General features: G+C 47.7%; 1 protein-coding gene across 4 annotated transcripts in view; it reads right to left on the reverse strand.

The window, feature by feature from the left end:
- Positions 1-392: 392 nt before the first annotated feature.
- Adnp2 (ADNP homeobox 2) overlaps positions 393-21,745 on the reverse strand; it is a 29,587-nt gene continuing 8,234 nt past the window's right edge. For 3 of the 4 annotated variants that reach the window (XM_026381112.2, XM_077792219.1, XM_026381113.2), the window contains exons 3-4: positions 8,099-8,188; positions 393-4,821 (exon numbers count right to left, since the gene is read on the reverse strand). In XM_026381112.2, the coding sequence (XP_026236897.2) occupies positions 1,561-4,821; positions 8,099-8,188 (3,351 nt within the window). In that variant the 3' untranslated portion in view covers positions 393-1,560. The remainder of the gene's footprint in view (positions 4,822-8,098; positions 8,189-21,745) is intronic. The other variant, XM_026381114.2, reaches the window with a different exon arrangement.

The following is a 21,745-nucleotide window of genomic DNA, read 5'->3' on the forward strand; positions in this document are numbered from 1 at the left end:
CCCTCCACTTTAGGCCGACAGAATCATGAGTCATAATAACCCTCTCCTCTTTATGAAATCTTTGCCAAAGTAACAAAAACATTCATACACACATCAATTTGATGACTGGTAATTAATTAGCCTCTGAGTTATGCTTATTTTCACACAAACAAGCAATGAATGATCTTTAGCAATAAATGTGGTATCAATGTCCGTGTTTAGACTATTCCCATTCGTTCATTTCTTTTGAGATAGGGTCTCACTACATTGCCCAGGCTGGCCTCCAACTCCTGGGGTCCAACAAGCCTGGCTCACACCATGTTTTAAAGATCAAAGAATTAACCAGTTCTATTTGCAGTGGTGTAACAAATTTTAATTCAAAATAGACACTCTGAAACAAGAGGTTAAAAAAAAAAAAAAAAGGAAACTATAAAGTCGGACAAGCTCTCTGAATTTACAAGAGTACACCAAGAGTCAGACCAATTTCACAACTGCCTCGAAAGCACACATCACAGCACCTGCATGCAAGTGAGTCACTGCTGGCCTCCGGGACCATCTCACCCTCTGCTGCATGCCCCACAGCACCACTCACAGCCCTGCGGGGAGTGCAGCATTCGTCCTGGACTCTGTGCTACTTCACATCGCTATGGAAATACGGGCTACCCACCCCAACACGTGACACGTGGAGACTTTAGCAATCACCTGTCCCACTTGCCTGCAAAATCAGGCCAGAGCATAGCCCAGGCTCCCCACTCGGATGAGCCCAACTCTCATTACCCCAACCACAAAGACAAGCTCTGGTCTGCTGGCTTGGGCGGGCACATGGCCCTTCCAGCCCGGAGCAGCTCAGGCTGGAGCGGCGTGCTGGGTGTTCTGTCACTCTAAAGGCACTAAGCAGCTGCTATCCTCCCTGTGAGTGAGGAACGGCCTGCCACCACAGGGAAAGGCAAAGTCTAGCCTGGAAAGCACTTCTGCCCCACGATGACTTTACAAATAGAAGCTCCATGATGAGCTGCACACCAGACCTTAGACTCAGGTATTTTTAATAAATGAAAACATTTGGTTTTTCTATGAGTTATAACTTAAAAAAGAAACAGCCATCAAGACAAACATGAAAAAGTGTCAAATCAAAATCATAAGCAAGCAGCTTCCGAAGAAGAACTGGCAGGGTGTCCGCAGGGAGCCACGCACATCATAGGGTGCGCTCCTCCAACACAACCCTGTGTCCGTCACTTTGCAGGTCTATCGGCATCTCCAATTGATCAAGTACTCTCCAACAAGCTGGCATTTCCTAAAATTAAAAAACAAGTACTTGCAGGTTTCAGTTCATTCAGTACTGAGCTACTGGGAAAACAAGACGTGCATGAATGCCAAAAGATTTAATTTACATGACAGAAGAAAACTGAGAGTAAGTGTCAGAACCCAACTGCAGGAAACAACCAATCTAAGAACCATCCTCCTCCTCAGCCGAAGTCTCTCGGAGCACCTGGAACAGCTGAAGAGCAGCAGGCAGGACTTAGGGACTCAGCAGGGCAGTCTAGGCCCAGTGGGAACCACAGCCTGGGACTGAGGCTCACTGTCCTATGAATGCTGCGGTTCATATTCAAAGTTCAACCTGTGCTTAACATTTTTAAGTTCAGACATATCAAAACCTAGAAGCACAGAGGGCTTGTGGTTTTTTATTGCTTTCATGCAAATATATCTCCTTTTCCCAAAAAATGAAGCCACGTCGATTTTCCACACCCATAAGAGTGAGGACAGCAATTCTATTTCTTTTCTGCTAGGATAGGGTCTCTTATGGAAATAATCTCTAAGAAACTGCTTTTTGTCCTCGTAAGAACGGCCTTCATATTTCTTAGGGTCTAACACCAAGACCTGGAGCATGTCATCACCAGCAGTGGGCCCCTCTGTCCTGCCTTCATTCCTCTGTCTCTTCAAAGGCACGACACTTGTCCCTTTCTCTGGGCTTGGGGGTACATCGGTGTTTAGGACAAGCAATGGCTCCTCCAGCTCCCGCTGGTCTTCTACCCCTACATGGCCATCTGGCAACTTCCTCTTCACAGGAAAAGTAGAATCAGGAATCACTTCCCCATTGACTAACAGCAGCTCACTGCTCTCAATAAAACCTGGCTGGATCTGCAGGCCTGAGCTGCTGTCCTTGGGAGCACTTCTGCAGCGCAGCAAATGAACGGCGATGGCCGCTAGGGTCATGTTTCCAGTGTAGACCCCACAGCAATGGATGCACTTGAAAGCTGGAGACCTGAGCATCGTGTGGACCGTCGGCATCACGTGGTGCCTCTCCTTGAGGTGGAGCTCATAGGCCTCAGCCGTCAGGAAGGTACCAAAGCAGAAGGGACAGGTCAGCTTCTGTCTGCTGGGGGCCCTGGGCAGAGCCTCAGGCTGAGGCCTCACCTTAACATACACAGGCACCAGAGATTTGGAGTGTATCCCGGCAAGGATGGCCAGGTAGACTTCCCGCTCCCCCAGCTTCTCCCGCGGCAGTATGGTGCTGAAGTCGAGATGAGGGAACAGCAGATTGCCGCTGGCATCGAGGTCCAGCTGGAAGCCCCTGTTGCTATAGTCCAGGGGCAGCTTCTTCTTGCCCAGGTGCTTAGTCCTGCTATGCTCCAGGAGGCCCCGGATGTCGTGGAAGGTGCAGGGGCAGAACAAGCAGCCCAGGCCATGCATGAGCAGGTGGCGCATAAGCTCCTCCTCCGAGATGGCGCATTTGCAGGACAGGCACCGCACAGCCCTCTCCCGCATCCACTTCAGGAAGGGTGCACATGCGGCCAGCTTCTCAGGCTCCAGTTTCTCGCCCACCTTGGTCTCACTGTGCTTGTGAGCCACCTCTACATGCACCTGGTAGACGTTGGATGGGAAGAGCTCATTGCACACCCGGCAGAGCTTGGATTCGCTGTGCTTGTGAGCCACCTCCATGTGCACCTGGTACACATTGGACGGGAAGAGCTCGTTGCACACCCGGCAGGTTTTCCACTGCTTGGCCTGTCTCAGCACCTGGTTGGCATCTGCCGGTGCAGGAGTAGCCTGAACAAACACGCTCGGGGCAGCGCTCACCAGCACTTGTGGGGAGGGCAGGCTGGGAAGGGAACTGGCCATGTGCGCACCTGTGCCTGAGGGCAAAAGCTGGACAGGCACCTGCGGTGGAGTAACAGTTGCCATGCTTCCGCCGGCGGGCACAGGCAGGGTGACAGACACTGGAGCCAGGGTGTAGGTGGGGATCCCATTTACCTGCTTCCCCGTGGGGATGAGCTGCCTGAGAATAGAGCCTGATGTGAGGAAGGTAGTGCTCTGCGAAGCCCCTGCCCTGGCTGGGGGGCTCACAGGCAGGACGCCAGTGCTGACTGAGGGACTGAGCTGCAGCACTCCAGGCCTTGCAGGTGGGCCCACAGGAAGGACCCCCGTGGTGACCGGCTGGCTAAGCTGCAGCACACCAGAACTCACACCCTGGTTCACAGGGACGACTCCTGTGGAGACAGGCTGGTTGGCAGAGAGAAGCCCAGATGGGACCACCTGGCCTGCGGGGAGAACCCTCAAGGGCACTGTCGGACCAGGGGGAAGAACCCGAGATGGAGCTGTCTGCCCAACGGGGACAGCCCCTGACTGGGCCACCTGGCCAGTGGGGAGAACCCCAGAAGTTGCTGTCTGTCCAGGGATTACCCCTGCAGGGGTCATCTGGCCTGCAGGAAGGACCCCCGATGGGGCTGCTCGACCCACAGAAATCACTCCTGGTGAGACAGCCTGCAGAACCCCGGGGGTGGCAGGCAGGACACCAGGCCCAACAGGTCGGCTTACAGACCCCACAGGCTGGGAGAGGGGCAGGACGCCAGGGCGGACAGCCTGACTCAGAGGGAGGACACTCTTTCCAACAGACTTACTTATGGGCCCCACAGGCTGGGTGAGGGGCAACACAGGGGGGTTCACAGGCTGGCTGAGCGGTACCCCGTGAGACAGGAGGACAGGCTGGGGGGTGGAGGGCTGCAGGGAGAGGCCGCTCTGGCACACAGGCAGAGGGCTGGAGACCAGGGTCACGTGGGGCTGGGCCACCGCAGGTGGGGAGTGGGTCAGACTCCCAGCAGAGCCTGGGGCCACAGTCACTGGCTGCACCACAGCCGGGCTTTGGCCATTCTGTGGCAGGGTGAGACGAAAGCAAGATGGCGGTGCCGGGATGCCAGGGGCGCCGCTGCTCGGTGGTATGGCCAAACGGGCAGCTGGCTTTGGGGCAATGTGCATCTGCTTCAAGAGCCCAGTCCTCTTAATGTGCTCTGAAATCACTGACCTCAGCTTGTTCTCCAAGTCCCTGTGCACATCAGACGTCAGGATGTGGTACATCAGGGCGTCCTGGCTGCTGGCATTGGCACTGCACTTCTTACAGTAGTACCGGTCGGATGGCGGGGTCCTGTCCACAGAAGCAGTATCACTTGCTTTCTGTTGGTCTCCCACCTCCTCAGTTCTCAGGCCAAAGTAAGAGTTGATTAAGTAGTGAAAATGAGCCACCAGAACGTGCTTCTTCATGCTGTAGTACAAGGTGTTCGAAAAGTTACATTTTAAACATGTGAAACTAATTACATCACTTCTAGACGACTTAGTCTCGCCTAAGATGTTCACTGTGTAGTTCTGCACTTTGCGAACAGGGGCGTGGAACATCCTGAAGTGCTTGCCTACCACCTTGGGCTGAGAGGCAAAGGTGCAGTTGGGGCACGGGATCACCAGCTCCTGGTCAGCCTCATCTTCGTGGTGACGATGTAAATGGTTTTTGAGGGAAGCAAGCACCTTTGTCGAGTATCTGCAAAGGCTACAACAGTATGGTTTTGTTCGGTATCTCTGTCAAAATAAAAGAACAGTCTTAGGCAGATGAAGAAAGCTGCTGGGGGTCCTCCCACAGTGCACTGTGCCCAGACACCATCACCCACTCCACCCACCCTGAGCAGCAACGCTTGCTCCAGGACCAGGGGGATTCTCCACAAGAGAACAGTGACGCTGCACTGCCCCATTAAGGGATAGGCACAACTGCTGTGTCCCAGTGCAACTTTTCTTATAGAACCAACTCCAATTTCACATGACTTTCACACATTCCAAATAGTATGCCTTAAAAAAAAAAAAAAAAACACATAAGAGCCTAACAAATATTTTTAGCCTGTCAAACACAGAAACCCAGAATCTGGCCCCAAACCCACAGCTTGCTGACCCGTCTAAGCCATGCCCTGAAACCACAGATCCCAGCACTTAATCTTGTATTTTGAATTGAACTGCAATAAAAATTTTCTGTAAGAGGAAGTTATTTTCTTCCCTACCTCCTCATCTCTTAGTTATGTCATTTTTACTCCCGATTCTAAAACAGAATTCACCTACAACTGACCTGGCTTCCAACCTGTGAGACCCATCGTTGCTGTCTTTAACTTCCCCACTGCTCGAGATGGTAACAGCCAACAGATGTTGCTCAGCACAAGCAAGTGCCTGATAACAGTCTGAGAATGGTAAAGAGCGACCAACTGCCTAATGCACACATCCCTTTTCAAAAATTTAGAGACAGGGTCTCACCAAGGTGCTCAGGCTAGCCTCAAACCTTGTACCACTGGGGCTGGAACAAGGTACAACACTGTGTAAGTATTATTCTAGATTTATTAGTAGTTCATTAAAAATGGCCCAACTTCTACTAAATAAAATGCAGTATTGAGAATCTATACATTCAATGAAAAACAACGATCAACAAGAGAACCAGTGGAAGTGGACAGTACATGCACACCAGCATCTGCTGGAATCGAGCAGAGCCCGGGAGGAAACTTTCTAGAATGAGATGCCACAGACAAGAACTGCCAAAGAAAAGGGCGGAGAGCTGGGCTTCATGGAAACAGCAACCTTCTGCTTCTCGGAAGCTGCTGTTGAGAACTGCAAGGGAGCGCCACAGGTAGATGCGGACTTGGGAGCCACCCAACAGAGAACACAGGCCTCAAGGCCAAACCTCTTAAGACGACAAGCGACCTGATATTCTAACAATGGCCATGGATCTGAACCCTTTCCAAAGAGGGCTAGTGATGCCAAAGGATGTAAGGCAAGAAGCTCCAGGTCCTCAGCAGTGGGCAAGATGCAGACCCCAAGCAAAGGTGGCACCCAAAGGTGGCATCCACACACCCACTTGAAGACCACAGCAACATGAACTGCTCATGGGGAGGAATGGCATGGCCACGCAGCCTAGCCAGCACACCCCAAGGCACCACCCTGGGAAAGGCAAGCATGTGTCCACGGAAGCCTCCCCACGGGAGGGGGAAACACACACAAGCTGGACACTAGGTCGCAAAGGAGGCTGCTGAAAGGGGTGCTGAGCCACCACTGCACCACACCTGGGGAAGCCTCCTCAAGAGCCCACAATCCTAAGCTGACCCACAGGGCTCTGACCTAAGCCCACATGGTGCACCTTACAAACCACTCTCCTGCTGTAACACTGCCTGGTCTCTGTCCCTAAGTCCTATCCCCTGAGCCTGACTGAAGGAGGCCACCTGCAGATGCAATGGTAGACCAGCAAGCACCACACTGCCACAGGGGCCCCAAGCCATTCCATCCTGAGAGCAGTGTCTGTTAACGCCAAGGCCCTGTTCACTCCACAAACATACACTCCTGGGGCAAAGGAACCCCTAACTTCTACATCTTCGGAGCAGGTACTGCAAAGCTTGTCACCTGCTCTGCAGCAGGAATTCAAAGATGTTTCCTGATGAAAAGCATGAAATTACACACATCGCATGTAACACTGTGGGATATTTTTAAGAATTCAGATGAGAAAAATCAGTGAGGCCTGAGATTCATGATGTCAAGACCTTCAAAACAAGGTTAGGGAATAGAGTGTTCTGTCAAGGAGGGACTTGAACGTGGGTCAAAAGAAACATCCCTGAAGAAATTTTCATAACACAGTAAATAATGACAGGAGTTTTTCCCTCCAAAATCCCCAAGGCCAGCATGACAGGAACTGGACAGGGACCAGCCGAGTGAACCATGTCAGGCTCCATTTGACACTGATAGACATGTCAACAAAGGGTGCACTTTTCACAGAGCCCCTCAGCAAGAGGAATCAGCCACATGCTGCACATTTCAGTGTGAAGGTCTGAGGTTTCCAACCACTAGACTTGTTCCCTGATCCAGTGGTCTACATTTTTACTTTAGTTTCTGGAACCAGGATGTGAGAGCATCCACGGGTTTACTTACCCAAGCCTGTGGAGGGCAGCCCATCACCCAGACCACAGACCTCAACCTGCAGGCATGCATAGAGGCTGTCTCTGCACATCTGAACATGCCTACATGTATAGGTCTATGCACGGAAACATTACAATAAGCTAGGCTGATTTATCACTGAGGAAAGAAAGCATTTCTTCACATGTGTGGGTTCAGCGTTCACAAAGGCCTAGGCTGTCACAGCTCCCAGTCCTGTAGCTCTGTGTGTAGTAAGTGCCATCCACATACAGGATTCCTCTTGCTGATCTTTACCTGCTATGTTTTTACTCTTCCTTTCCTATGTGTAGGCATGTTCAGATGTGCAGCTGCCCACGGTGTTGAGTAATCTATGTGAGGTCTATGGCCTGGCTGTGCGGTACGCCACCCCGCACAGTCTTGGTAAGTACACCCTAGAGTGTTCTCACAGTCACCCCTCCCAGTCACTTGAGGACACACTCTCAGAATAGGTCCCCATCATTAAGCCACACACAGTGGTGAGTATCTCTGTTAAGGGCCATTCACAGCACAGTTCTATGTGCTACACTCTCCTATGACCCGCTGCACACAGGCTGTCACACCAGCATGCTGGTGTGCGAGGCTAAGGCCTTAACAACAGTTACACCACTGGCAACAGCCACACTGTGCTACAACAGCATGAGCCAGTATACACACACAGCCCTGAAAAGCCACTAGCTCTGCAAGGCTCACACCTAATAGCACGTTTAACGCAGGATAGTTATCAAGTCAAAGGTCCAGTGGCTTCAGCAGTTCTTCAGGATCACACTGAACCGAATCCCTGCACCCCCTCCCACTCACCCACCAGGCTCCAGACACCTGAGGAGTTCCTCAGATTAATCCACACTTACCCCTAGTGAAAACTAAATACAAAAATACATACCACTTTCTTTCCAGAAGGTTCCCAGAGAGAAACATCTCCCCATGATGTGTTATAGAAGAACTTCTCTCCTGGATCAAAGCCTTTAAGGTCCTTCAAAAAAATGTAGAAAAAAAGATCATTATACAAAGTCAGAAGATAAAGAAATACTGATTAGGATCCGATGAGGTTATTTGGTGCCTAAAATCTACCTGGGTAAAGAGACACAAAAGTCTCTTTGGGCACCACTGAGGACAATCGCTGAAAAGGCTGGAGTGATCAAGCAGAATTACAGAAGAAACAGATGAGGCCTCCTGACAAATAAGCATCTACACCTTGTGCTATGTTCAGGTATGAGGTGTCTCCAAAGCTCATGTGTGAGGCCGTGCAAGGAAGCTTAGAGGTGAAAGGGTAGGTTAGGAGAGCCTCAGCCTACCCAGCACCCTCGTCCACCCCCAGGGGTTAGGCAGGTGGGCCATGGTGGGGGAGCCTCAGCCTACCCAGTACCCTCATCCACCCCCAGGGGTTAGGCAGGTGGGCCATGGTGGGGGAGCCTCAGCCTACCCAGCACCCTCGTCCACCCCCAGGGGTTAGGCAGGCGGGCCATGGTGGGAGAGCCTCAGCCTACCCAGTACCCTCGTCCACCCCCAGGGGTTAGGCAGGTGGGCCATGGTGGGAGAGACTCAGGCTAACAAATGCACTCGTCCACCCACAGGGATTAGGCAGGTGGGATGTGGTGGGAGGAGGCTGTCCCTAGGGGAAAGTCACTGGGTTTAATTTTGTCCCTGGTGAGTGGAGCTCTCTCTGCTTTGACTGCTATGTCCTTCCACCATGACTTTCTCCCTCACCTCGGGCACAGAGCAACGGAACTGGCCATCTATGGACTGAGACCTCTGAAACCCTAAGCACCACATAAACGTTTCCTCCTCAAAGCTGTTCTTGTAGGTCTTACAGTCACGGAGATGAAGAAGCTGAGTAAAACGCCATGTTTGTGTCAACAGAGCCAAGCCCAGGAAAGGGTTCCACAGCAAATGCAGCTCTGCGAGTAGCAGAGAAACAGCAGCACTTCCAAGGAGAAGAGCTCCCATGCTTTACCACCACAACCTCCTCCAGGCCTCTCTTCCATAGAAGATCAGACACAAAGCACCACCCGGACAGGAACGAGACTCTCCACTCCCATGCTCAGTGTGAGGGACGCAGTCCGTGGGGACAGAGACCCTAGCCAGCTCAGAGGACAAAGGTGCCCAGCTCTGATGGCCTCAGAGGGGCAGGCAAGGACCAGTCTCCCAATGCCATCCCAGGCCTCCTCACTCCTCCTCACTCCTCTTCACCACCCTAAGTTTCCACCTAAGATGAGGTTTCTACTCTGTTCAGGAAGTACAGGTATCTGCAGGCAGGCACCACAGCCACGCCTGTGATCCCGGCAACTCAGGAGGCTGAGGCAAGAGGATCCCAAGTTCACAGCCAGCCTCAGCAACTTGGCAAAGAGGCCCTAAGCAATTTAGCTAGACCTGGTCTCAAAAAATTACAAAGGGCTGGATGTGGCTCAGTGGTGAAGCGCCCCTGCGTCCAATCCCTGATATAAAAAACAAGAGAGAAGGGAAGGTCTCCTCAGTGGCTGTTCTGTGGACACCTTTGCTCCTCCCACCTAGGACATCTCAAGAGTTCCCAGTGCTATTTTTGTAACGGGAAAGACTATTGCCCTGTCTGAGGGTTTGATTTTAGTGACCTTGTCTCTGCTCGGACTTCTTGGTATCTCCGCTGACCACAGTCTCTGAACTATACTGGCTTCCCAGCCTCTGTCTTCAGGTGTGCCATCTTAACTGCATAGCCTGGAGTCCTGGACAATTTTCTGGTATATTAACCCCATAAGACTAAGCCGGGCTGGCTCATTCCCTCTGAATGATTTTATATGCTTAATCTTTTTTTTTTTTTAATTTATAGCTTGCGCTTTTTTTTTTTTTTTTTGTAGTTGTAGATAGACGGCATGCCTTTATTTTTATTTGTTTATTTCATGTGGTTCTAAGGATCAAACCCAACGCCTAACACATGCTAGGCAAGCCCTCTGTCACTAAGCTATAACCCCAGTCTGCATTATTTTTTTTGATTACTTTGTTAACATTTTTACATGGCTCTAGGATTAAACCCAGTGCCTCCTAATGCTAGGCAAGTGCTCTGCACTGAGCCTCAATCCCAGCCTCTAGTAGTCATCTTTAAACTGCACACTGCCAGTACTGGCCAGTCTCTTTGTCACAGAGAACAAAAGCAAGCATTTTTTCATCTTACCTTTCAGGCACCTTTCAGGATGGACATTTCAACAAGAACTAAGACATGCAGTTTTTTTCTCAGATGGAACAAGTTATTTTTCACTCAAAAAGTTACTTGTCCCAGCCAGGCACAGTGGTACCTGCCTGTAATCTCAGTAACTCAAGAGGCTAATGCAAGAGGATCATAAGTTTGAGGCTAGCCTCAGCAACCTAACAAGGCCCTACCCGAATTAGTAAGACTCTGTCTCAAATTTTTTAAAAAATATAAAACGGGCTAGGGATGTGGCTCAGTGGTTGAGCATCCCTGGGTTCAATCTAAAACTAAAAAAAAAAAAAAAAAAAAGCTACTTGTTCTAGTGAGAAAGTGCAGATAAGGGTGTGAGGGAGAGAAACCTCACCGCTGGCTGGGAAAACGAGCTAAGAGGCAGCTACCTAAGAAACACTGACAGGGCCTCCAAGGAGCAGGGTGGACCTGGGGCTGGACCTGGAGAGGGAGAAGAGACGGGAATGGCCTGTGAACCAGGACGACTATAAAAGGTGGGGAAGGATGGCATACACACCTGAGACCGACAGGGTACAAACAGGCTGGGAGGGCTGGAGTGCAGCCCAGTGGCAGAACACTTGCCTAGTATGTGCAAGGTTCTGGGTTCCATCCCTAGCACAGCAATAAAAAAAAGAGCTGGGAACCCACAGCATCAATTCAACCCTCACATGTTCACTGCTGGACTCTAAGAGAGACTTCAACCTCAGTTTCATTGTTGACAAAGCTGATTTAGATGATCTCATGGAAATCAGGAAGCAGGGAAGGGGAACTCAGCAGCCTGATCTGACCTGAGCAGGACCGACGTGCAGGAAGGCAGCGCAGGGCAGCTGGAGCACAGAGAGGGTTTCCAATGGGAGCTTCCAAGAGTGAACACCAGTCACCAAGGGAGGAGGCACATGTGAAGCATTTCACAAGCTCTCTAGCAGTTCACAAGGCTCATGACACTTTCTGTTTCACTGAGTTGAAACGAAGAACCTTTTGCCCTCGACACATCCCAGAGCAAGTGAAAACAGTGCTGTACGGAACACCCCGCACACCCACCCATTTCACCTCTGGAGCAACAGTTCATACATGTAAAAATGCAAACGTTCAAGGAGCAGTCCAAGGAGAGCAGAGATTGGGATCTAAGGCACCGAGACAGGTACTTAGAGGAAAGGATGTCGGGGTGCAACCCTAAGGCCTGTTACAGTGGTGGGGCAATACCCAATGGGAGTAGGGTGCATCTCAGTGGTGCAGTGCTTGCCTAGCGGTAGGAGGCCCTGGACTCCAGCCCCAGCACAGCTAAAAAGCAGACCCATGGCTGTGGAGAACCAGAGCACACTCAATCATGGGAAAGCCACAGCAAAGCTCAAAAAACCTGAAAGAAGAAATTCCATGAATATGAAAAGTTACAAATTACTTACTATGAGAAAGTAACACCTGAGAGAAGATGAGCCCTTGCTACCTCTCCAGGAGGCTCTCTACATCAGAGACCAGCGATCAGCTTAGGACATGGTCAGCGTGCCAAGCCCCTACGCGTGAGCACGTATGTGGTATTCCCAGTTTCTCTTTCTAGGGAAATGACCACCTCTGCTGTATAGTGGTCAGTCTATAGTGCTGTTTTTATAATCAAAGGTTGCTTTTAAAAAATATTGAAACAAGGAGTGAATCAGAGAATGATAATTAATACAACTGCTTCAACTGCACTGAGGTACACAAATCAAGTCAACTCAGAAATAATAAGGAAAAGACAAGTCATCACCAGTGTTTAAACCAGAAATAGAAGGCATTCTCTGAATTAAATGAAAAACTGCTTCAGCACCAGAAACCAATAGCCAAGCCAGGGATGCAGAGGCACCCAGAGCCATGATGAAATCATCATGGCCTTACACAAAACAGAGTCTCACTGTTTTGGGGGTGGTGATGGTGTCCTGGAGGTGGAAGACTTGTGTTTTTGTCAGCTTTATATCGCTGTGACCAAAAGACCTGACAGGAACAATTTTGAGGAGCAAAAGTTTATTTTGGCTCAAGGTTTTAGAGTTCAGTCCATGGTTGGCCCACTCCATAGCTCTGGCCTGAGGTGAAACAGAACATCGTGACAGAGGGTGCAGTGAAGGAAAGCAGCTTAGGACATGACCACCAGGAAAGCAGAGAGGGCTCCGCCCACCAGGGACAAAAAACGCAAACCCCACAGGCACACTCCCAGGGATCTACTCCTCCAGCCACAGCCCACCCACCTACAGTTACCCCCTAGTTAATCCATATCAGAGGATTAATCCACTGATGAGGCCACAACGCCCATAACCTAATCATTTCATGTCTGAGAATGCTAGCTTTGTCTCACGCGAGTTTACGGAGATACTCATATTGAAACCCTGACATTCTGCCCCTTGCCCCGAAAGCTCATGCCCATCTCACAATACATTCAGTCTATTTCCAAGAGTAACCAATCTCAACAGTTTTAGCATTGCCCAAAGTCCAAGACCAAATTCTCATCTGAAACTCAAGGCAAACTTATGGACATTCTCCCCTAAAGATCAAAAGCAAGTCACGTACATCCAATATAAAATGGCACAGAGTAATCATTTCCATTCCACAAAGGAGAATCAGGGGAATAAAAGGAGATAGGACCAAAGTAAGACTGAAATCCAAACAAGTCCTGCTAGCTCCCTGCCCAGCATCTGGGGCCCAAGGCACTGTGAAGTTCTCTCCAAAGGGCTTGTGTAGCTCCACTCCTAAAGCCTTGCTGGGTACAGCCCACACAGCCTCTCCTGGCTTGTTCCTGTAGCTTTCCTCAAAAACAGATGTCCCATGGTACTGGCATCTCTTATTCTTGGGAGTCTCCCCTGCAGCTTCAGCTTCCTGCGCACTTCATGCATCACTCCTCTCAGGGGCAGCCCTCAGGGATCCAACCCTGCAACACTGTGCTGGCCTCCCAGGCCTTCCTTTGAAATCTGGGCTAATGCCAGTGCTCAACACTAAGGTTTGTCTCCATCTCCAGTAGTAGCCAAGCCTCCTGGGACCACAGCTATGGCAGCCTCTGCAGGACTAGGTAGCTGAGGATGGTGAAACAACTTCCCAGGCCCCTGTTGTGCATGCAGGATGCCCCACCATTCTCTTCCCAAAGGAACTTTTACCTTTACACCTTAAAGCCTGAGATGGGTGTGGTCTTGCCAATTCCTGAGATGCCCTCAAGTCATCTTTCCTATTGTCTCTGAGTAAAGTATTTAGCATCCATTTAGTGGCAGTAATGTCTTTAAGGACTACCACTTTCTGAGCTCCAGTTTTACTGCACTTTTCTGGTCAAACTGCAAGTTTTCCAAATCTTTCCACTTTGCTTTCTACTCCTGATTATCCCAGTACACTTGGCGAAAAGTCACCTCCTCAATGCTGTGCTGCCTTGAAATGTCCTCCACCAGATTAGTTACTACATCACATTTTAAATTCAGCCTCACAGAGTCTCAAAACACAGACAAAATGTAGACAACTTCTTGGCCTGAACATAACACAAATGGCCTCTAGTCCAATTCCCCAAAAGAGCCCTCCTCCTCTGAAACCACATGAGCCCAGTCTTGGCTGTCTACCATCCCATCAGCATTCTGGTCGAGCTCCCACCAGAACCTTTCACTAAGCTCTGCCTATAATTCTAAAGCTTTTCCAGCTCACATCTCTAAACTTTTCAAAATACCCACTACCACCCACAAAGGCTTCTGAACCACATGATCAGGTTAGTCACAGCAAGACCCCATTTCTTGGTACCAATCTGCTTTAGTTTTGCGTCACTGTGATCTAAAGAACTCCCAGGAACAATTTAGAGGAGGAAAAGTTCATTTTCGCTCACTGTTTTAGAGGTTCAGTCCATGGTTGGCCAACTCCATAGCTCTGGCCTGAGGTAAAATAGAACATCATAGTGCAGCGAAGGAAAGCAGCTCAGAACATGGCTACCAGAAAACAGAGAGAGGGTTCCACCCACCAGAGTCAAAATATCAATCCCTCAAGCATGCCCCCAGTGACCTACTTCCTCCAGCCACACCCTGCCTAACTACTTACCTAGTTAATCCATATCAGAGGGTTAATACACTGGTTAGAAGACCTCTCATCATCTCATCATTTGCCTCTGAAAATTCTTGCCATTTCTCAGATGAGCTTTTGCTTGCTTGGCATTCATGAGGCCCTGGTTTCAATCCCCAGCACCCTCTCCCCACCAAAAAAAAAAAAAAAAAAAAAAAAAAAATCACCATTTCAAGAAAGTCAACAGACATGAGCTACCACTATGTGGGGACATCCTGCAATACTGGGTGACAAATGATACTAATGTGTGACAAGCCTGAAAAGGGTCTCCTGGAGACTCTGAAGAAACCAGCAGTGAAGAGCAACAGGAAGGAGAGGGTGGCGCAGTGCTGGGATGCTGGAGCCCCGGGCACCAACCTGGGTACGTACCACAGAGGTACCGCCTCTGCAGTGGGCAAAGAGCTGGGCTGGACCCATTCTAACAACAAGCTTAAAAAGGTTCAAAAGGCTTCAAAAACTTCAAAAGGCTCAAACCAATGCCAAGTAGGACAAAGTTCAAATATACCCAAAGGAAATCACAAAATCCTGGATCACAATATCCAGCATGCAGTCAAAAAGTGCCAGTCAAATAAAGGAGCAGAAAAGTTCAACCCAAACCAGGAACACAAGGGATGACAGCAGACACAAGTGAAGGGTGGAATGCTGGAATGCGGCTCAGTAGCAGAACACTTGCCCTGTACAGTCAAGGCCCTGCATTCAATCCTCAGTACTGGGAGGAGGAGGAAGAGGAGGAGGAGGAAGAAGAGAAGGAGAAGGAGAAGGAGAAGAAGGAGAAAGAAAGGAAACAAATGCAATAAGGAGAGAAATGAAAGATCAAACTGTACTTGCTCAATGAAAATGTATGATCTATAATGACAGGATGAAGAACAGGCCAGATTCTGCTCAAGAGAAGCCTGGGGTCTGGACACAGCAGAGAGGAGGAACCCAGAGTTTCCCAGAGTGGATTATCTCTACATCTGCAAATGATCCCTGTGACGGGGCTCTCGGAGACAGAAGACACAGCACCACAAAGCTTTCCAAACCCAGTGAAAACCATAAACTCTCAAATGCAAGCTCAGCAGATCCAGCGAGAGAAACACCAAGAAAACCAAACCAAGGCATATCATAATCACAATGCTGCAAACACAGAAGACCAAATATGATGGACACTAATGGAGAAGATGTCAGCTAGGAGACAGAAAGTCTTTAAAACACTAAATGGGAAAAATACTAGAATTCCACACCTAGCAAAAATAACTTCCTACATAGAAATGTTCCCTGATCTCACAAAAAAAAAAAAAAAAGAATGCTGAGGTTATGTAACTCAATGACAGAGCTCTGGCCTAGCAAGAGCCCTGGATTCTATCCCCAGTACTGCAAAGGAAAAAAAAAAGGAAAGACAGCTTACAGAATGGGAGAAAATAGCTACAAATCTTTTATCTGACAAGGGTTTAATACTAGGAATATATAAAGAAATTCCTACAACTCACAAACAAAATAATAAACAATACAATTAAAAAACAAGCAAAGGACTTGAATAGACATTTCTCCAAAATGTACAAATAGCCAATAAGCACATGAAAAGACACTCAACTTCATTTGTCTCCACGGAGACACAAATCAAAACCACTATCAGATACCACCGCATACCTACTGTGATGGTGAAGGAGGGAGGAAGGGAGAGGGAGAAGAATTGAAGATAAAGCAGCAAAGAGGAGAGGACAGGCAAGAAGGTGGAGAAAGGGCTGGGGATGTGGCTCAAGCGGTGGCACACTCGCCTGGCATGCGTGAGGCCCGGGTTCGATCCTCAGCACCACATACAAACAAAGATGTTGTGTCCGCCGAAAAACCAAAAAATAAATATTAAAATTCTCTCTCTCTCCCCCCCTCTCTCTCTTAAAAAAAAAAAAAGAAGAAGGTGGAGAAAGCCGGGAGCGAGGACATAAAAGAGCCAGGGCTGGCAACAGCAGGAACTACCTGTACACTGCGGGAGGAATGTGAACGGAGCACTTCCACAGAGACAAGTGCAGCATTTCCCCAAAATGCTGAACAGAACTGCTGTGTAGCCTGGCATTACACTCCTACTTATTTATATACCCAAAACCACTGAAAGCAGGACTGAAACTGATACTTAAAGGCCAATATTCACTGCAGCACTACTCACAATAGCTAAAAGGTAGAATTAACTCAAACATCCTTCAACAGATGACATGATAAGCACAATGTAGTAGAACAGAATATTACTGAGACATAAAAAGGAACAACATTTTACAGAGAAAATTTGAAAACACAAGTGACATACGCCTGACACAAAAGGACCACTACCATCCAACTCCAGTCTATGAAGCATCTCTAGCAGGCAGAGTCACAGAAACAGAAGGCAGATCAGAAATCACCCAGGACTGGGGGTGGGGAGTTACTGTTTAATGGTTATGTTTCTATTTTAGGTACTGAAAAATTCTGGAAATAGATAATGAGGAGGGTTACAAAACATTGTAAATATAATTAATGCTGGTAAATTGTACACTTAGGAATGGCTAAAGTAAAAGCCAGGTGCAGTGGTACGCACCTGTAAATCCAACTACTTAGGAGGCTGAGCCATCTTACTGGGAAGGATAGCTTGAGACCAGAAGTTCAAGACTGACCCTGGCAATATACGAGACCCCATCTCAAAAAAAAAAAAAAAAAAAAAAAGAAAAAGAAATAAAATATATTCCATGAATATTAAAATTTTGGCAAATTTTGGCTCCACAGGCAAGGGGACCAACGTAGACAGGCCTAGGCTTATGGTGGGGATTCTCAGTGGTTACCATCTTGAAATTTTTAAGAATTGAAGCTCTGCATCTGTGGCCCAGAGCCTAAAAAGCATGAAGCAACTACCAGGGGCTTGACGTCTCAGTATACATGGTCCCCCTCCAATCTCTCCAGGACCCATTCTGAGGCTGCTTTCTGCCTCCCCGCAAAGTCCCACCTCCTTCAGCCTCCACTCCTCTATTCTGTCTTTTACTTGGGGCAATAAACAAGTTGTCAGGGGAATCCAGATTCCACATTGCCTCACATGGGAGCCTGGCACAGATGTTGTGGGGAGCAGGCACTGGAAAGAACACATGCCATGACACCCAGGGTGGGGCATGGTGGCAGCCATCACTGACCTGCATTGGCAGTGCAAGATGTGTTTGCAAGACAACCCAACAGAGGCCTCAGGCCCATCCTAGACCCAGGCACCAAACATATCCTGGAGAGAAGTCACCAGCAGATATTTGGGAATGTGAGGCGGTACAGCCCTCCAGGTCCAGCATGTTCATTGTGCATGTATCCTACACATTATGCAGCCAGCCTTAGTTTAACTGAGCAAGTATAAATTTTCTTAAAACTCCATAAGACCCTATATTGCAGCAGGTTTAGATCTACCTTAAGGATCACTTCTAAGCCAGGCTGTTGACAGGAACCACAGAGCCTTCTATTTGAGGTCCTAACTCTTGCTAAGAAAGGGGGAGTCACATGCACTGTGGAAATCAGATGTGAAGTCAGAGTGACATATCACCATGTGCCCCAGAAAGCAGAGCAGGCAGTCTAAGGACCATGGACAATACCCCGTTTCCAGCTGCTAACAAGCTTCCCATGAGTTCCCCCTGGTGCAAGTCAAGTCAGTGAGCTCTACTCTGCAAAATGTTTAATAAATACAAGGTCAAAGCAAGTGCAGTGTCTTCTTGTACAGTTCACTCCTGTCTTCGCAAGGAAAAAGAAATAAAATATATTCCATTTTTTAAAATCTATTTTAAAAATAAATATATCATAATGTTAACAATGGATATTTTGAGGTAATGCTTATAAGTGAGTCTTATTTTCATGTTCTGTGTCTAATTATTATAATGAAATTTTATGCTGCTTAAATTTTTAAAAGTTTCATAAGACACAGGCACAACTACAAATTAATAAAAATAAAAATGTTCCCCCAAAAGAATTAGTCCCAGGGCTGAGGATACAACTCAGTGGTAGAGTACTTGCCTAGCACCACAAAAGAAAGAATTAGTCCTATTCAGTTCAATAGTTAATAATTTCACTAACTGAATAGCTTCCAATTGAAATTCCTCAGTTTCCCCTGAAGTGCATCCATGTCTCTGTCAGTGATAGTCTCGAACAAATTTGGGTGCTCAATTTGCTCCTCAGGCTCACCAAGGAAACCTTCACGAGCACACTCAGTGCCACTAAAAGTGCCTCTATCCTAAGGGATAGAGGATGAAACCTGTAGTTGTTACTGACATTTAATCTGTGAAGACAAAATGAAGGCTGATGCCTTTGCTCAGAGGCAGAGCTCTTGCATTCCTGAGCCAGGTCCTGATCAGATCCCCAGCACCACAAAAAGCTGGAGGGGACAGGCATGGTGGTACAAGCCAGTAATTCCAGCAACTCGGGACGTTGAGCTAGCAGGATCGCAGGTTCAAAGCCAGCCTCAGCAAAAAGTGAGTCCCTAAATAAAATACAAAATTGGGCTGGGGATGTGGCTCAGTGGTCGAGTGCTTCTGACTGCAATCCCCAATCTCAAAAAAAAAAAAAAAAAAAAAAAAAAAAAGCTGGAGGGTGCAAAGAAAACAATCGCATAATAGAATTCCAGTTTTAAAAGCTGAATTCACATTAAGTGAAGACTAAGGTGACATAACAATGAAATTCAACATCTGACTGGATCTAGTACTTAAGTGGAAAATAACACTGGACAACGATAGACAAAAATACCCTCTTGGTGCTGCATTCACACAAGCTGATAAGCACCCTGCAATAATAGAGAAAACTATCCATATTCTCAGATTTATACACAGTGGGCTGGGATGTGGCTCAAAGGCAGAGCACCTGCCTAACATGCACAAGACCCTGGTTTAATCTTGGCACCGCAGAAGAAAGTTTACACTGTATAGGTAAAAAGAGCCTTGAGGTATACAACTTACTCTGCAATGGTGCAAGAGAAAATATACACACAGAGAGAACACCTGGCAAGAAGTCCCCTCCAAGAGGGAAAACGTGTTCACACGTGAATTCATGCAAAGGTAACAGGAGTGTTCTTTGTGCCATTTTAATTCTTCTCTTTTCTGTAACTTTTAATTATTGTTTCCAAACAGAACATTCTTAAAGCTGGATTCGCTCATTGTGGTCTGGTGGGGCTATTAAATTCACGATCCTGAATGCCTCCTCTAGTCCTTCCCAGTGGAGAACTCTAACTAGGCTCTACAAAAACAAACTTCACTGCTTTTTGTGCAGTGCTGATGACTGAACCCAGGGACTCCTGCATGCTATACAGCACTCTGCTAGTGAGCTACATCCCACCCCACAAAAAAAACCTTAAGCAACACTCACTCCCAACTCCTCCACAAAGGCCACAATAGGCTCCCGCTGGACACTATGCTTCTGCCTCCTCTGCACAATGACTATCCCAAGACTGTCTCAGCTTCTGCTGGACTGTCACTGCCTGACAGGAGCAAGCATTCTGGCTTCAATTCTCCACATCCCTTCCCTGGGATTATGAGGGACACTGAGGCCCAAGGAGTAACTCATTTGTTCCAGGTCACACCATTAGTTAAGAATCAGGATTAAAATAAAAGGCTTTAGCCAGGTTTGATGGCACAGGCCTCCATCTCAGTTAACTCCAAAGACTAAGGCAGGAAGATCACAATTTCAAGGTCAGCCTGGGCAACTTACTTAGCAAGACCCTGTCTCAAAATAAAAACTAAAAAGGGCTCGGGATGTGGCTCAGTGGTACATCTTTGGGTTCAATCCTCACACACACAAAAAAGTTTCTGGTTAATTCCCTAGTGATCAAAAGAAAACATGTAGGGCTGGGGTTGTGGCTCAGTGGTAGAGCACTTGCCTAGCATGTGTGAGGCACTGGGTTCAATTCTCAGTATCGCATATAAATAAATGAATAAAATGAAGGTCCATATACAACTAAAAATATTTTTAAACAATTAAAAAAAAAAACAACATGCAGTGTTTGTGAAATGACACTCCCACCCTGCAGGGTGCCTTTGGAGCACCCTCCCTAAACCAGAACCAGGGCAGAGAGTGCCTAGTGTGCCACCACTTGAAGCCTGCACAGCCTACACACACTGCATTCCTAGGTGTTCACGTCTGGTTCTCTACAAGCATCACCCAGCCCCACTCCTTATCTGCCCTTGAAGGGCTCATAGCTACCCTCAACCCACCAAGCAAATAGAGCTTATCAATCCTATCTCCAAATAATCACCTGCTTTCCTTCCTTGGGCATAGAGTATGGCTTGCAGGCAGAGCTGCAGAAACCTCCAGAAGGCTTCCATCTCAGGACTGTCCTGAACTAAAGGTTCTGCCTGAGCAGGTCCTCCTCCAGCACCCCTCCCATTCTCACATTTTCACATGAGAATCTCATTCTCTACTCTTTAAAATGTTTCTCACAGGATGCGGTGGCACACAGCTGTAATGCCAACTGCTGGAAGGCTGAGGCAGGAGGGTTCCAAGTTTGAGGCCAGCCTCCACAACTTAGCAGGACTCTGTCTCAAAACAAAAAGGGCTGGGGATGTACCTCAGCAGTAGAGTATGCATCCCCAGTACCACCAAAAAAAAAAAAAATTAAATAAAAATGTATCTCTATATGGGTTTTAATTTTATTCCTTCATTCCAGAAATATCTGTGAAGCATCCAGGTGTCAGACTCCACTCTGATCACAGGCAGAAAAATAGGTAACACCACAGTGAGGTCCTTGCCTCCTCGAGTTCAAGTGGAAGACAGAGTGCCAACAAATAACACCAGTAGTTGAAGTGCTCTGAAGAAAACAGAGGAGGAGGAGAGAGGAGAGAGCATGGGGAGAAGGCAGTGTGTGAGGAGAAGAGAATGTCTGAGCAGAGACTTATCTGCAGCCCTTCAGAAATCAATAGTGATCATCTGCTTGAGAGCCAGATTAACTCTGACTACTGACAGGAACCCTGATAACTACTAGCTTGTCACTATCAGATTGCCTTTTAATAAGTAAAAATCCGGTCGAAAGTCTCAAATTTCAAGATTAAGAAACTGAGCTCTTTCCAGGCCATCATACTCTGAACCAAATTCTTTACAAGTTTTAAAAATTCAAAACAGACATTGTTCCTATTTCTACAGCAATGAACAACACATGTAAAAAACTATCAGTGACTATAAGGATAGATGTGTACCCTTACTTAATATTTTTAAACTATATATGCCCACCATCTAGTTTCAATATGATAAGGAAAAATTCAAAGAAATCAAATTCATCAATAAAGCCTGAATTTTGAAACTTTGTAAGCCTGCACATACTAAGTTCATGAATCAGGAGGAAAAAAAAGGAAAGAA

The sequence above is a fragment of the Urocitellus parryii genome, chromosome 13 (assembly GCF_045843805.1).
Source record: "Urocitellus parryii isolate mUroPar1 chromosome 13, mUroPar1.hap1, whole genome shotgun sequence".
In the NCBI taxonomy this organism is placed as follows: Eukaryota; Metazoa; Chordata; class Mammalia; order Rodentia; family Sciuridae; genus Urocitellus; species Urocitellus parryii.